Genomic DNA, 17,873 nt, shown 5'->3' on the forward strand with positions numbered 1-17,873 from the left:
TGAGCTCAGCATGGGTTGTTATTAAAGTGACTCAGGAGGAACACGATATACCCAAACGTTGCTCACTGTGAAAGACACATGGGCCTTGTGATAAAATGTCACAACGGTCACGAGGGATGCTTTCTGAGGCGTCAATACCTTAAATGCTTCATGCATGCTTGCTTTGTATTTAATTACGTGTTGCATGTTGGCACCCTTTCAGTTTTCTTTATGTACTGTATATATATATATTTCTGAAATATACAGGCTTATTAAAGTTAATCCATAAAAAAGTTACAGAGCTTCAGCGTTTTACATTTTTCATTTGTTTATGCAATTCTTAAATAATAATAATAATAATAATAGCAATAATAATAATAGCAATAATAATAATAATAGAAACAACAACAACAAAAACAATAATAATAATAATAGAAACAACAACAACAACAACAACAATAAAAAAATCATATAAATAATAACAATAATCACCTGTGTACATTGTTGTTTAATTATTATGAATTGTTAAAAAATAATTAAATTATATTATTCTTTATTATTATTTGATCTTAATTGAACATAAATGTATGATCATTTTATATGTATACATGTTTATATTTTTTTATTTACTTCTTTTAGTGGTTATTTATCATTTGATTTTTTTTTATTTAAAGCAAGGTACAAATAAAATGTAAAAATACTTTTTTTACATTTTATTTTTTTAACCATATATTTTATTTTATTTTTCTTTATTTTACTTTATTTTTTTTTTTTTCAATGTTTATTTACACTTTAATTTATTTTTCTTTATTTTTCTACATTTTAATGGCCCTTCATTTTTATTTTATTTTATTTTATTTTATTTTATTTTATTTTATTTTATTTTATTTTATTTTATTTTATTTTATTTTATTTTATTTTATTTTATTTTATGCTGTACAGATGGAGCCACTAGATGGAGACACAACATAACATCAACATATTACACCTCCCCATACCTGATTCTGAAATAAAGCAGTCTAGACTAAACATACAGCGAGCGATTGTCTGGTTCAAATCCCCAAACAGACATAAATCCAATAAAACGTGTAGCTGCCATGTAGAATACTGCACTATACACTAAACAAAGGCTGAGTATGCTTGTTATGACGGCTGAAAGGCTAGCATTCGCTCACTGAGCTCACAGAGCAGTATACCTGACACATGATGGCAGCATGTACCACTGAGAATTTCTAACACACACACACACACACACGCACAGACAAAAACAACATAGCCATCCGTCTTCTTGCATGTCCGAGCATAGAATCTGGGTTACATCCTGGGCATCCCGGGAGGCTCATACATCATTATTGAAACATTCCCAGGCTCCAGATCTCTATTTCTCCTTTAACACTCTCTAATCTTTATTCCAGTTTCCCTCTGGGTTATGTGGGGGTTTGGTGAGTTACCTCATCTCTTCCTACACACTTAAATAGTGTTATGAATGCTTCAATCAGGATGTAGAGCAGCGTTCTGCAAACTCAGCAGAAATTGAGGGAAACCAAAAACTAGAACTGCTGTCATTTAACAATAAAGCAATTTATATTAATGCTATTTTTGATTAGCACTGTCACGTCACAGCAAGAAAGTCACTGGTTCGAGCCCTAACTGGGCCAGTTGGCATGTCTGAGTGGATGTACTTCTCATGTTGGCATGGGTTTCCCCCGGGTGCTCCGGTTTCCCCCACAGTCCAAAGCCATGCGCTATAGGGGAATCGAATAAAATTAATTGCCGGTTCATTCCGCTGTGGTGACCCCTGATAAATAAGAGACTAAGTCGAAGGAAAATAAATAAATGATAAGAGGTCAAGTACAGCAATTTGTCACCGATTGACATCCATAACCATAACATCCATACACTTTTCATACAATAAAAGTCAATGGTTACCGGTTTCCATCATTCTACAAAATATCTTCTTTTATATTCAACAGTGGTTTGTTCTGTAGCAAGTTTATACTATTTAAAAAATATATTTATAAATATATTGCTGGGGGCAACACAGTGGCTCAGTGGTTAGCACTGTCACCTGAAGGTTGCTGGTTTGAGTTCCAGCTGAGCCAGTTGGCATTTCAGTGTGGAGTTTGCATGTTCTCCCTGTGTTGGCGTGGGTTTCCTCTGGGTGCTCTGGTTTCCCCCGCAGTCCAAAGACATGCGCTATAGGTGAATTGAATAAACTAAATTGGCCGTAGTGTACGAGTGTGAATGTGAGAGTGTGTATGGGTGTTTCCCAAAACTGGGTTGCAGCTGGAAGGGCATCCGCTGTGTAAAAAATATGCTGGATAAGTTGGCGGTTCATTCCGCTGTGGCGACCCCAGATGAATAAAGGGACCAAGCTGAAGGAAAACAAATAAACGAAGATCATACCAGCCAAACTGAAAGAAATAAGGCTTTCTCCAGATGAAAAATATAATAGGAAATACCTTGAAAAATGTCCTTGCTCAGTTTAACATCGCTTGGGAAATATTTGTACATAAGTAATTCACCAGGAAGACGTATTATTTTGCCTTCAACTGTAGATTCTCCCTTAAAGACACTGTTCAGTGCACACCTACACTACTCAGTCAGTTTTTCTGTCACTTCAGGCGCATGAGAACTCAGTCTTCAAGGTCAGGATGAGGATGAGCGGAGGACACAGAAGAGAGATTGTGAGGGAGCAGCAGTGTTGTAGGTGTTTGGAAATGTGCCCGTTGGGTCTCCGGGGGCCTCGGTGATGCCCTGGTGGCGGCAGCGGCTCCTCTGGATGAATCATGATAAGGTGTCATCTTATGCTTCGGCTCAGGCCCTGAATCTAAGTCGACAGGTCACTCCTGAGAAAACGTCCCGCAGGAGAAACTGGGGTCGACCTGCACTGCTCTCTCTCTCTCTCTCTCTCTCTCTCTCTCTCTCTCTCTCTCTCTCTCATCAAAGTAAACTGTACATTTAAAAATCAACATTTATGGATAAACAGCAATAATAAATAATAATAATAATATTGAAAGTTGGGGGTGTCAGGGTGGCTCAGTGGGCAGCACGATCACCTCACAACAAAAAAACAAGTACGTTTAATAATCAGGGGTCGCCACAGTGGAATGAACCGCCAACTTATCTAGCATATGTTTTACACAGCGGATGCCCTTCCAGCTGCAACTTATCACTGGGAAACACCTATACACTCTCATTCACACACATACACTTTGGACAATTTAGCTTACCCAATTCACCTGTACTGCATGTCTATGGACTTTGGGGGAAACCAAAGCACCCGAAGGAAACCTATGTGAACACGAGGAGAACATGCAAACTCCACAAAGAAATGCCAACTGGCCCAGCCGGGGCTCGAACCAGCAAACCTAGATGTAATATAAAGTCACAGTCACCAGCGATCTAACCCACGCAGAGAACTACAAATCTGCCAGCAAAAGAACTACATATCCAGTCATGCACCGCTCACACGCACCTGTTCCATGTTCCATTGATTACACACATACACACACACACACAGCCAGAGGATCGTTATGAACTGATTACAGGGACTATATACACAGCACACACGCACACCTCTGGGCTGAGTCTTGTTTAACGGTTATAACGTGTTAACCTTTCCGCGTTTGACCCTTGCTATGTTTTGTTTGTTTATTTACGATGTCTGCTGCCTGTCATCTGGCTGGTTATGACCACGACTTTTGCTTTGGCGACGGATTTGCCTGAATCTGTTTGCCACTGTGTTGACCGTTGCTTGCCTGACCATTCTCTTGATAAATCTGCATTTGGATCTTCACATGACAAATAATAGTATTAATACCACTTTTTAGTTTATTAATAAAGATTATAACATATGTTTGTTAGTGTTATATGTTTTAGTATTATTTCTGTCTCTTAACTCACCTAATAACAACAGGGTCTTAGTTCTAAGAACTACTTATTTAAGAACATCAAAATTAGTTTTATGGCCCGTTTCTACTCATTGGTACAGTACAGTACGGGTTGGTACAGGTCACCTATATGAGGCTTGCATTTCCACTGCCAAAAAGGGTACCAATGGTTTCAGACAACATAGTTTTACTCAAGGAAATGTCAAAGTAAAGCTTGTTCCCCTTCGGTTGGGGAACTTCAGTGCCATGAATGGGAGGATTCGGATCAGAAGCCGCTTATCTGGAGAGTATTGAACGGGCCAATGAATGAAATTAATTGGCAGCGTAAGCTTGCGCAGGTGTGCGACATCTGCAATTATCTCAGCATATAAGCACACCTGAAGCCAGCAGACGCCATCCTTTTCGCTTCAGATCCTTTCTGAGTGAGTCGATGAGGGTTCCTCTTGCTGATCAGCACTTCAGAGCGAACGAGTGTGTCTCCCGGTCCAGAGTGGGTCTTCGCGGTGGCAGACGGTCGAGCTGGGTTACTCCCTTGCCTGCGGTTCTTTGGGTCCGGTCCTCCAGAGCGGTGCGTATAGTTGCAACTTTCCTAAAAGAGCAACACAGTCGTGCAGCACGTCCTTTTCAGGATGGCGCTCCGACTGTGCGTTTCTGGATGCGGGGGTTTCCTGTCTCCGGATGATGGACACGATCACTGCATTGCATGTTTGGGGGTCCAGCATGTTAATGCGGTGCTCGCGGGCGGTTCATGTCGTCATTGCGATGCCATGACCGTTGCACAGCTAAGATCGCGGCTAACTTTCGCAAGAGAGCGAGCCACCCCAGTTGCCTCCTGCTCTAAAAAAGCAGCGGGCGCTCGGGCAGATCTGAGGGTTTCAGCGGGAGCTAATCCGCCGCCCACGGGCTCGCGGACCTCTCGCTCCTCACGGCGCTCCATCCAAGCTTCGGGTGGTGAGAGTGATCCGTCTAACCAGATGGTAGCTCTCACACTCGCTGACACCGGAGATCAGATGTCCTCCGCGGCATCGGAGGGTGGGCTTTCACTGTCCGACGAAGATCCGGACCCGCTCGCCCCCTCCGGGCAGGTGAGCGCTGTCAAATCGGATCCTGAAGCGGACATGTTAGCCGTGCTTTCCCGGGCTGCTTCGGCCGTGGGGTTGGAGATGGTTTATCCCCCAGCTCCGCGGCCGGACCGACTAGATGGGTGCTACGTAGAGGACCAGAAGGCGAAGCCTTCGAAGCCTCTCGTCCCCTTCTTCCCGGAAGTGCACAGTAGGCTCACGCAGTCCTGGAGGGCACCTTTCTCTGCCCGTGCTGCGAGTGCCTCCGCCCTCACCGCCCTTGACGGCGGAGCTGCCAGGGGGTATGAGGCGATCCCGTCAGTGGAGCGCGCTATCGCGGTCAATCTTTGTCCGCGCTGCGCCTCTACGTGGCGGGGTTTGCCCCGCCTCCCGTCCAAAGCCTGTAGGTTGTCTGCCTCCCTCGGAGCCAGAGCTTATAAGGCTGCGGGCCAGGCTGCTTCTGCTTTGCACGCGATGGCCACCTACCAGCGCTACCAAGCGCAGGCGCTGGCCGAGCTGCACGAGGGCGGGTCCAACCCAAGCTTATTACATGAGCTGCGCACCGCGACCGACTATGCTCTTCGGACTACTAAGTCCGCCGCGTGTGCGCTGGGGAGGACGATGTCCACACTTGTGGTTCAGGAACGCCACCTCTGGCTAAACCTGGCCGATATGCGCGACGTTGACAAAGTTCGCTTTCTTGACTCGCCCATATCCCAGGCTGGCCTGTTCGGCGACACCGTCGGTGAATTCACCCAGGAATTCAAGGCGGTGAAAGAGCAGTCGGATGCGATGGGCAATGTCATCTATCGGCGTGGCCGTAAGCCCGCTCCGCCCGCCGAGCCATCCACCTCCGCTGTTCCTCGCCGAGGGCGCCCGCCAACGAGTGCTGCCCCGCCCCCGCCTGCGCCTCCGGCCAAGCGGGCGCGGCGTTCACCTCGAAAGCAGGCAGCCCCTCCTGCCCAGGGCGCCGTTAAGTCCGGTAAACGGACCGCGAAGCGTCCCTGAGACAGGCCATCCGGAGAAGAGGAAACTTGCTCTTTCCCCGCTGGAGGGCGGGGCCCCGATAACAACGGTACTTTTCAGTGCCACCAAAACATCAGTAAAAGAGCACTTTTTCCCTTCCCCGGATGTGACTGCACGAGTTCTGCCAGTCCGGGACGCGCTGCCTTCCGGCTCGCAGACTCTACGTGCTTCGCCAGTGGCTCACGAGCGCTGGGGGGACGGTCTCCCTTTCCTCAGCCCTCCAGCCCCCTCTCCGGAGTCAGGGTGCGGAGCCAGAGCGAATCGCTCTCCTCCAGCTCTTCCGCGGGACCCTCGTGCTTCCCGGATCAGCACACCCACTCCGCGCTGCCCCACCGCTGGTACGTCAGCGATTGTAGCGATGACTCCATTAGCGAGGGCTCTGCCTGCCTGGTTAGCGCGGGCCAGCCCCTCGCGGTGGCTCATACGCACAATCAGACTCGGTTACGCGATTCAGTTCGCGAAACGGCCCCCCAAGTTTACGGGCGTGTATTTCTCCAGGGTCAACCCCCTGTCCGCCCCTGTCTTGCGAGAGGAGATTGCTGCCCTCCTGGCGAAGGGTGCAATCGAGCCGGTTCCTCCAGCCGAGATGGAGAGTGGGTTTTACAGCCCATACTTCATCGTACCCAAAAAGAGCGGTGGGTCACGGCCAATCCTAGATCTGCGCGTTTTGAACCGCTGTCTGCACAAGCTGCCGTTCAGAATGCTCACGCAGAGGCGCATTCTCCAATGCGTTCGTCCTCGGGATTGGTTTGCAGCCATAGACCTGAAGGACGCGTATTTCCATGTCTCCATTCTTCCACGCCACCGCCAATTTCTGCGGTTTGCGTTCGAGGGTCGAGCGTGGCAGTACAAGGTCCTCCCCTTCGGGCTCTCTCTGTCTCCGCGGGTCTTCACCAAACTCGCGGAGGGTGCCCTAGCGCCCCTTCGGCTCGCGGGCATTCGCATACTCAATTATCTCGACGACTGGCTGATTTTAGCCCACTCGCGGGAGCAATTGATTATGCACAGGGACAAGGCGCTTCGGCATCTCCGCCTACTGGGGCTTCAGGTCAACCGAGAAAAGAGCAAACTCGCCCCCGTGCAGAGGATTTCTTTTCTCGGGATGGAGCTGGACTCGATCACCATGGTAGCGCACCTCTCCGAGGAACGCGCTCGCCTGTTGCTGAACTGTCTGAGGGAGCTCGACAGCAAACTAGTGGTCCCACTGAAGTTCTTTCAGAGGCTCCTGGGGCATATGGCATCCGCAGCCGCCGTCACGCCGCTCGGGTTGCTCCATATGAGACCACTTCAGCACTGGCTTCACGATCGGGTCCCCAGACGCGCATGGCACGCGGGCACACACCGGGTCTCGGTTACTGCGCTGTGTCGCCGCGCCCTCAGCCCTTGGAACGACCCCTCGTTCCTACAGGCCGGTGTGCCTCTAGGACAGGCGTCCAGCCATGTTGTTGTTTCAACAGACGCTTCCAACACGGGTTGGGGGGCCGTGTGTCGCGGGCATGCGGCTGCGGGCCTTTGGAAGGGTGCCCAGCTGCATTGGCATATCAATCGCCTAGAGCTGTTGGCAGTGTTCCTCGCTCTCCACCGCTTTTTACCGGTGCTGGCAGTATGGCGGCGGCGGCGTATATCAACCGCATGGGGGGTATGCGCTCTCGCCGCATGTCTCAGCTCGCCCGCCGTCTGCTCCTCTGGAGTCACCCGCGGCTGAAATCGCTGCGCGCCATTCACGTCCCAGGCACGCTCAATTGTGCAGCCGATGCGCTCTCACGACAGCTGTTACGCCCTGGAGAATGGAGACTCCACCCCGAGTCTGTTCAGCTGATATGGGCGCGATTCGGGGAGGCCCAGATCGATCTGTTTGCTTCCCCCGAGAACGCTCACTGCCAGTTGTTTTTTTCCCTGACCGAGGGCTCTCTCGGCACGGATGCACTGGCCCACAGCTGGCCTCGGGGCATGCGCAAGTATGCGTTTCCCCCAGTGAGCCTGCTCGCGCAGTTTCTGTGCAAGGTCAGGGAGGACGAGGAACAGGTTCTGCTAGTTGCGCCCCTTTGGCCCAACCGGACCTGGATATCAGAGCTCTCACTCCTCGCGACGGCCCTCCCCTGGCGGATCCCTTTGAGAGAGGACCTACTCTCTCAGGGACAGGGCACCATCTGGCACCCTCGCCCCGATCTTTGGAACCTCCACGTGTGGTCCCTAGACGCGAGGAAGACTTAGGTAACCTACCGACTGCGGTGGTTAATACCATCACTCAGGCTAGAGCCCCCTCCACGAGGCGCGCCTACGCCCTGAAGTGGAGTCTATTCACTGAATGGTGCGTCTCTCGCAGAGAAGACCCCCGAAATTGCCAGATTAGTGTTGTGCTCTCTTTCCTTCAAGAGAAGTTGGACAGCAGGCTGTCGCCCTCCACTCTCAAGGTTTACGTGGCCGCCATCTCCGCTTATCATAGCGCGGTAGCTGGCGGCACCGTGGGAAAGCATAACCTGGTCATCCAGTTCCTTAGGGGTGCTAGGCGAATTAATCCATCTCGCCCCCCTCTCATGCCCTCTTGGGATCTCGCCCTCGTTCTCACGAGTCTGCGATCCGATCCCTTTGAGCCACTCGAATCAGTATCTCTAAGATTTCTGTCCCTGAAGACAGCTCTGCTGGTTGCGTTGGCCTCCATCAAGAGGGTCGGGGACCTGGAGGCATTTTCGGTCAGTGACTCGTGCCTGGAATTCGGGCCGGATTACTCTCACGTCATCCTGAGACCCCGCCCCGGTTATGTGCCCAAGGTTCCTACCACCCCCTTTAGAGATCAGGTAGTGAACCTGCAAGCGCTGCCCCCGGAGGAGGCAGACCCAGCCCTTTCTTTAATTTGTCCAGTTCGCGCTCTGCGCATTTATGTGGACCGTACTCAGAATTTTAGATCATCTGAGCAGCTCTTTGTCTGTTATGGCGGTCGGCAGCAGGGAAGTGCCGTATCAAAACAAAGATTATCCCACTGGATTGTGGATGCCATTTCACTCGCTTATTCGAGTCGAGGTCAGCCGTGTCCCCCGGGAGTTCGTGCACACTCCACTCGGAGCGTTGCATCCTCTTGGGCGCGTGCACGCGGCGCCTCTCTAACAGACATCTGTAGAGCTGCGGGCTGGGCGACACCCAACACATTTGCAAGGTTTTACAATCTGCGAGTGGAGCCGGTTTCCTCAAGGGTATTAGGTAACCCTTTGGTGATTGAAGAGACAACTCGGTAGGGTGTTGAAACACGCTTGCGGCGCCATTCTCCCTAACACGGAGGTACGTGCGCCTTTTTTATCTGTCAGTAAAGTTCCCCGTCAGGTGAGCCCTGCAGATTCCTCCGTGGCCCCCAGCACTGACTCAGCGGAGGAGTCACTTGCTGGCCCACTACGTTGTAGGTCTGCCCGCTGGTCAGCCCGCGTTTTGGGTATAGGTGCCTGCTATGCATGATCCCCACTAGGCGATCCCATATGCTTATTCCGCCACGGTTAAGTCCCCCCCCTGGGTGGACCCGTGTCTTCCCTCTCCGCTAACCACTCTTTTGCTATGCGTACTCCCCCTTTTTAGGGCTAGTCCATAGGTAAATTCTGCCATCTATCCCCCCCCTTGGGTAACGGATGGCCTCCGCAGCGTCCTCCCTATCGGGATTGCACGCTTCCCAACGTACTGTCGTATTCCTAGAATTATCTAGATGCTCACGACTTCCCAAAAAATATATCTAAATCCGTAAAACTTCTGTTGAAGTAGGATAAATTAGGGCCAGGGACACGTTGGAGGACCGCGCCCCCCATGATGTGGGTGCGTCACGCTTGCTTGACTATCTCCTCATCGGGGGTGTTGGTAAGGTGCAGTCATTATGGCGCTTTCCATATTCTCCCATTCATGGCACTGAAGTTCCCCAACCGAAGGGGAACGTTCGAGGTTACAGAAGTAACCCTTCGTTCCCCGAGGAGGGGAACGGAAGTGCCATATTCCGTCGCCATAATGACTGTCCCTTAGCTGTTTGAAAGTCTCTTCAGCTTAAAAGGATGGCGTCTGCTGGCTTCAGGTGTGCTTATATGCTGAGATAATTGCAGATGTCGCACACCTGCGCAAGCTTACGCTGCCAATTAATTTCATTCATTGGCCCGTTCAATACTCTCCAGATAAGCGGCTTCTGATCCGAATCCTCCCATTCATGGCACTTCCGTTCCCCTCCTCGGGGAACGAAGGGTTACTTCTGTAACCTCGAACGTTCACACATCATATAAGAAGCACTTCTCACAAAACAGAAGCTTATACACATAAATACCTGTGTATAAATGTTCATTACTAACCTTCCTATGAACAGGATTTGATTATAACTGCAGATCATTGATGAAAATAGTCCACTGTAACGTTTGCAGTTATATAAAATAAATAAATATATGCATATATGAACACCTACAGCCTCTTACAGTCTCCGATGTGTTACCAATTGCAGAAAAAACTACACACAGTGTATACTTAGTCCTTATTTGGGTTCAAAAACAACTCAACATATAGCCCACAGTCAGTGTAAACCTCTTAACTGGATGTTTAATCTTCGCCAGCACATGTAACCTCTTGTTAGAGAGTAATCCTTGCATATCGAGTTCATAATAGTCTAAAAGGTGATAATAATAGTTAAACATTGCAGTTTGTTCTATCTTTTAGGTTGCTGAAATAATTATTTCTCCTTTGTTTTTTTCCGGTTTCTCCTTTGTTTTTTTCGTGCTTCACTTTTATTTTTGTCCTTTTCTGAAAGGATCAGATGTCAGAAGCACTTAATCACGTGCAGGTTATTAATATGAGCTCAAGAAGTTCCTTATTTCAAATATAGACGTGTGATTGGGATCTCTCAAGAGAAAGTGAAACCACATACTTTTAGACGGCCTCGTAAACATAAACAGGACACGGCAAATTATCTTCTTCTTGGCTTTGTGGCTGTTCATCAAGACGACGACAAGATTTGTTTGAGCTTGGGTCGACTATCGGATGTTATTATTTGTATAAATTATTACGATGTAATGTCTTGGCTGGGTTTTTAAAAATGGCGCTTCCATTGTTTTCATTCTCCTGCTTCTGCGAGTGACGATCCTCTGTAAACCAATAGCGTTCAGCTGCGCGTCAAGCTCCGCCTTTGGTGCCCTTTTGTTGTGCTACGCACCCTTTGCAAAGCGGTACAATATGGTTCGCTTTTAGGTACTCTTTGACAGTGGAAACTGCCATAAAAGCGTACTGAACGTACTAAAGCGTACCGTACGGTACCGTGAACGCGTACCGTATCACTAAGTGAAAACGGGCCAATAGTTACACTATATTTTAAGATGTCCTTGTTAAAGTGTAACTATTTTCAGTGATATTAATATATAACATGTACTTACCATATGGCTAGGGTTTAATTTACAGGTTAATTGCATGTAATGCGTTAATTAATTTTAATTGCTATAGTAAGTAAATGGAATGTGTAACAAGGACACCTTAAAATAAGGTGTTACCTTAGAGCAGGGGTCACCAACCCTGTTCCTGGAGAGCTACCTTCCTGCAGAATTCAGTCCCAACCCTGATCAAACACAATCTCACGGCAATTCGTAACTTTTTCATTTAGTGGCTTATTCGTAGGAATTCGTACGATCTAATTCGTACAATTTAGTACGATTTGCTCATCCCCCAATGACGGTTGGGGTTAGGGATGGGGTTAAGTGCCACGCCTCCTTTTTAAAATCGTACCATTTCGTACGACTGAACTCGTACGAATTCGTATGAATTAGCCACTAAACTGGCAAAACGTAAAATACTTACGTTTTCTCGTGAGATCAAGCTGGATCAAACGCACCTGAACCAATTAATAGTACCTAAAGCAGCACTTAATAATTACAAACAGGTGTGTTTGGTTAGGGTTGCACCTGAAATGTGCAGTAAGGTAGTTCTCCTGGAACAGGGTTGGTGACCCCTGCCTTAAGAGTTTTCAACTATTGACATCAGTGTAAACAGACAAACTACTCTTGCTGTAAACATGATCCATCATGCCTGTGTAGAACACAAGCTATCGTCACCGTGTACTTATTTTTTTTGCCACCATAAGTACGGTTTACTGCAAGACTCGAGAGGTGAAAACTGGATGATTCATCGCAACTGTTGGAGAGCGAGTTTCACTCCTCCGCTACTCTGAACGTTCTGTCTCATTCTCTGTCTCTTTCACACACACGTACACTGCGAGATTGTGAATGTCAGATGAGTGTGTCTCGGTGTGTCATGCTCTTTTATTCCCGCTCGCTTATTCTCTTATACACTCGCGCTTTCCTCCTGAACCTCCATAACCAGCAGCTCCATTCTGCATACAGTTCACCCAGACTCACTGACACGTCATTACACATACAGATGAAGACAATATTATTAGCCCTACTGTGATTTTATTTATCAAAAAAATAAATAAATAAATACACACACACAAACACACACATGAATTAAGGAAGAGTCTCCTCCTGCTTTCAATCTCCTGCTCCTATAAACCAAACACAACCCCATCTAACCACGCTGTATTACCACTCTCTCTCTCTCTACAGCTCACACACATCAACATGACACATGCACAAACACACACACACATCTCCTCCACAGGCTTAAACACAACCTCTGCCTTCATTCGGAGGGCAAAAGGCAGTCCAGTCTGAAAGCAAAGCAGCGTGGAGATGAAGAGGAGGAGTGTTGGATAATGATGGCCCGATCGTGATGGGTATATCTGGTGTGGAGTGTAGGTGGAAACACAGATCCTGGCGCGCAAGAAAAGCCAGGCATATTTTTAAAAGATTGTAGAGTCTGGGGAGATTCGATTAAAGACAGGCTTTGTTCTAATACCTAGAGGAATAGGCAATAATTAGGCAGCAGCGCATTCAGCATGGGACCCAATATGACTGTGAAGATCACTGTGTTTATTCTGGACGAAAAAATATATTGAAAAAACATGCCAAAAGGAGCGGAAGCCACACACACACACACAAACACACAACACACACACACAGGCTAATGATGAACAGATATTATTCTGTATTTATGAATAATGGTCTCACTTTGCAATAAGACGTCATTAGTTAATGTTGGGTAATGTGTTAATAGGACAATACTTGCAGAGCATTAGATCAACATTTACTAATGCATTTTTAATACACAAATTCATACTTGTTAATGCAAATAACAATGAACTACTGTTAACAGATAAATGAATAATGTAATAAATGTATTTTTCATTGTTTGTTCATTATTATTAGTATTATTATTACTATTATTATTCATCATTTATTATTATTATTATCATTATTTTATTATGATTGATATTATCAGTATTATTATCATTATTATTATTATTATTATTATTATTATTATCATCCGTTTTATTATTATTATTACTACTACTATTATTATTATTACAATTATCATCATCATCATTATTATTATTATCAGTTCTATTATTATTATTATTATTATGATTATTATTATTATTATTATTACAATTTTTATCTTAAGAATAATAATAGTAAATGTTTATTGTTGTTATTATAAATTAGCTAATTATTATTGCTACAAATACCTAAAAACATAGCAAAATATTTTGTTATTAATAATGATAAACTATTATTTGTGGCAGTGGTAGTTTACTGTTGTAATAATATTCAAAATAATTCACTACTATTACAATAAAAATTAACTAAATAAAGATATTAGTAAGTATTCTATTAATGATGGTTTATTATTATTATTATTATTATTATTATTATTACTATTATTATTATTGTTATTATTATTATTATTATTATTATTATTATTATTATTATTATTATTATTATTATTATTGTTGTTGTTGTTGTTGTTGTTGTTGTTGTTGTTACCATTTTTACGTCAAGAATAATAACAACTGTTTACAGTTGTTATTTTAAATCAGTAAATTATTATTACTGCCACAAATAGCTAAAAGCACAGAGGAAAAATATTTTGTTATTATTAATATTAATTAATATAATTTGCAGTAGTTTTACTGTTGTTGTTATTATTAATAATAGTTACTTTACACCAATAAACATTTCTATATATATGAACTAATAATTAAGTTAATAAATAAATATTCTATTAATAATTGTTAAATAAATATTAATATTATTATAATTATTTATTCATTCATTCATTTTCTTTTCGGCTTAGACCCTTTTTTTAATCTAGGGTCGCATTATTATTATTATTATTATTATTATTATTATTATATCAATATTATTATTATTATTACATTTTTTTTTGGGGGGGGGAGATTTGAAAACAACTTACTACATATTAATACATACTGGAATATAAAAAATGAAGGAATGAAGTTGACTGAAAAGTCACCTTGTTTATTCTAGAAAAAAAAGGAAAGAATAAAGTTTATCTCAACAGGACAAGAAACTGAAGCCAAACACACACACACACACACACACACACACACACACACACACACACACACACACACACACTAATAATGAAGTGCAGAGACGATGCGTGTGACAAATTATTCTCGTGTATTTTGTCCCCACAGCTGTCAACGACTGTCTGCTCGCTCAACATCAGACAGTAAAGCTCAGGGCGATATCAAAACGTCTGATTTCTTCTTTTAAAGCACACACACACACACACTCTCTCTCACACACACACACACACGCTAACATCATCAGCTCCATACAAGCACTTCAGTTCAACATCTTATGCTGCGATAAGATAAAATTTCAGGGACATTTCTCAACATGTTCTCTTGGTGGCCGATGTACAGCATCAAGGTTTTCTGTTTGTGTGTTTTTTAAATCAGGTTTCATTGCTTACCATTACATCAGCAGTGGTAATTAATGCTGCATGACATTTTTTACTTGGAATTTAGACTAGGCTGCCAAAACTTGTTGGCTTATGAGTTGAAATTGGGTTCAAGTGTAACAATAACTGTTACTGGTTTCTCTCCTATGCAGAGGTTTTATTAGTACAGCAGATTAACTGTCAATCTGATATATATTGTATACAATGGTTATCACAGTGCCACAGTGGAATGAACCGCCAACTTATCCAGCATTTGTTTTACACAGTAAATGCACTTCCAGCTGCAACCCAGTATTGGGAAACACCCATACACACTCATTCTCTCACACACACACACACACACACACACACACACACACACACACACATACACTACGGCCAATTTTGTTTATTCAATTCACCCATAGCGCATGTCTTTAGACGGTGGGGGAACCCGGAGCGCTCGGAGGAAACCAACAACAACACAAGGAGAACATGAAAACTCCACACAGAAATGCCAACTGGCCCAGCTGGTACAGTACAGACACTATTCAAATTAGGACTCATAAACTAATTTCTAAAAAATTGAATTACGATTTGTTAACTTTTTGATGTAATTAATTCAGTCCAGGCTCCTTATTTATGTGTGCCCCTGTATACATTTCTGGAGAGCGCCTAATATGTCCTAGGAGGTACGTTTTTTTTGTTGCAGTTTTAGCCTTTGTGAGTCCCCCAGAGGCTGCTGTGTACGCTTTTTCAGATCTCAAATTTGCCATTCACACCTGCTGTTCTCATGTAAATCCACCAGAGGGCGATGTCGACTGACTGACGTTCCTTAAACCCAACCGATAGTGTTTTCAAAAGCACCGATTGACCCAATCACCCGCTTCCTAAAATCTATCCGTCAGTGTTTTCAAAAGCATTGCAGAAAAAGAAAAGCCCTCACCTGATTTTTACCACATTTTCAGATCTTACCACATTCTCATCCTGTTATTCACCTATTTTTTATTACTTTATTTAATTTTTAGGCTTCTGTTTTTGTTTTACTGGCTTTCTGGAACTGTTCTTCGCCGGACTCAAACCCAGCCGATGCGATTAATACCTGTCTGCATCTCAAGTCCCCTGACATACTTGGACAACAGAACAACAGAAAAGCCATCCGCACAGAGCGGTCAACTGATAGTGTAAAAAGAAACAGGAGCGGTCTGCGCCATCATACCACCTCGTAGCGTTCGTTTTAAAGATGAAATGCGGCCATAAGTAGTTCTGGCAACATAATTCATGCTCTCCAGCAATGTATAAAAGTGTATGTTTACACAATGAGCCTGTGCACAAATAATATTAATATTGAATAATAAATTCTAATAATTACACTATTTTTAATCATTTAGATGACAACAGTTGTTACTTTAACAATATCAGCAGATACATCCACTACTACTACTACTGCTAATAACATTAATATTAATAATTTTGAAAATACATTTAATATTAATTGTTATTATTATTATTATTATTATTATTATTAGTAGTAGTAGTAGTAGTAGTAAAAATAAAAATAAATAAATAAATCAAAATCTAAATAAAAATAAAAATAAATAAATAATTAAATAAAGACAATAAATAAAAAAATAAAAAAATAAATGATTAAATAAAAATAAATAAATAAATAAATAAATAAATAATACATGAAAATTAAAAAATATAAAAATAAACAAAAACAAATTAATGATAAAAAATAAATAATCAATAAATATTTTAAAATAAATAAATAAAATTAATTATAAATAAATTATCAAAAATAAATAAATAAATAAACAAATAAATAAATAAATATATTAAAGTTTTCAAATACAAAAAAACAAGTACAAAAAGATTAATTAAAGTAATATTCAAATAAATTCACATTATTGCTGGGGATGAAAAATCTTGGTCAATACATCTGTGCAAATCTAATCAAGAGTCCTGCTGAGAATGCTGTTGTGTGGACAGAGATTAGCTCCCTAGCTCCCTTCAGCGATGAAAGCACATGTAACTTATTTCAGGTCTGACGGGGGAACATTATTTTGGTCATCAAACTGGAAATAGGCTGAAGCTAGAGTGTGTGAAGAAGCAAGTGAAAAGCAGAGAAGGAAATACCATACAGAAAAGATGTGAATAAGCCAAGGCTTGGTACTTTCTGTGAGGGTGATGACACATTTCAAACCTCGCAGAGAGCACACGCACAAAACAAAACTGTGTGGAAAGTGTGAATGAATGATCTCATGCTCAACAAAAGAGAAAAGAACTAACAGCACTTCTGTTCACCTCAGCACGATATTTAATGAAAGCAGGAGGTGAAGAAAGAACACACGCAACTTCCAGAGGATAAGAAACAAAGCAGACAGCCCTGACTTTCACCTCTCTAAACACTGACAGCATAAACACACATACACACACACACAGATGCATGCACATACAAACACACTCATAAATACACAAACACACATATACACACAAACACACACACACACACACACACACACACACACACGCGCGCGCACACACACACACGTGCACACACACAACAATACACACCACACACACAAATACAGACGCACACACAAACACACACACACTAAACAAACAAAACACATGCAAGCACATCCACAAACACACACAGACGCACATCCGCAAACACACACATGCACAAACACACACAAATAAATGCACACGCACACACAAAGACACTAATTGCATGCACACACACACACACATACTGTACACACACACAAATACACACACACACATACACACAAACTTACATGTATACACACACACACACACACACACACAAATACACAAACACATAAAAACACACACAAACACACTTACACTTATGCACACCGACACACACACCCACACACACATAAACACACACACACACACACTCACACAATACACAAACATACTTGTTTACATGCGCACATACACACACACACACACAAATACACAAACACACTTAATTACATATATGCACACACACACACACAAACACACACACACACACACACAAACACTCAATCACATGCATGCACACATTACACAAACACACACAAACATAAAT

At 43.6% G+C, this 17,873-nt stretch overlaps 1 protein-coding gene across 3 annotated transcripts in view; it reads right to left on the bottom strand.

The window, feature by feature from the left end:
* Nucleotides 1-910: 910 nt before the first annotated feature.
* The window catches only part of LOC147844615 (uncharacterized), a 102,204-nt gene continuing 85,241 nt past the window's right edge, over nucleotides 911-17,873 (bottom strand). Inside the window, exon 10 of one of the 3 annotated variants that reach the window (XM_088649946.1) lies at nucleotides 911-2,932. In XM_088649946.1, the coding sequence (XP_088506072.1) occupies nucleotides 2,923-2,932 (10 nt within the window). In that variant the 3' untranslated portion in view covers nucleotides 911-2,922. The remainder of the gene's footprint in view (nucleotides 2,933-17,873) is intronic. The other 2 variants (XM_088649947.1, XM_088649948.1) reach the window with 2 other exon arrangements.

This window comes from Danio rerio, chromosome 4 (assembly GCF_052040795.2).
Source record: "Danio rerio strain M-AB ecotype USA chromosome 4, GRCz13ab, whole genome shotgun sequence".
Taxonomy (NCBI): Eukaryota; Metazoa; Chordata; class Actinopteri; order Cypriniformes; family Danionidae; genus Danio; species Danio rerio.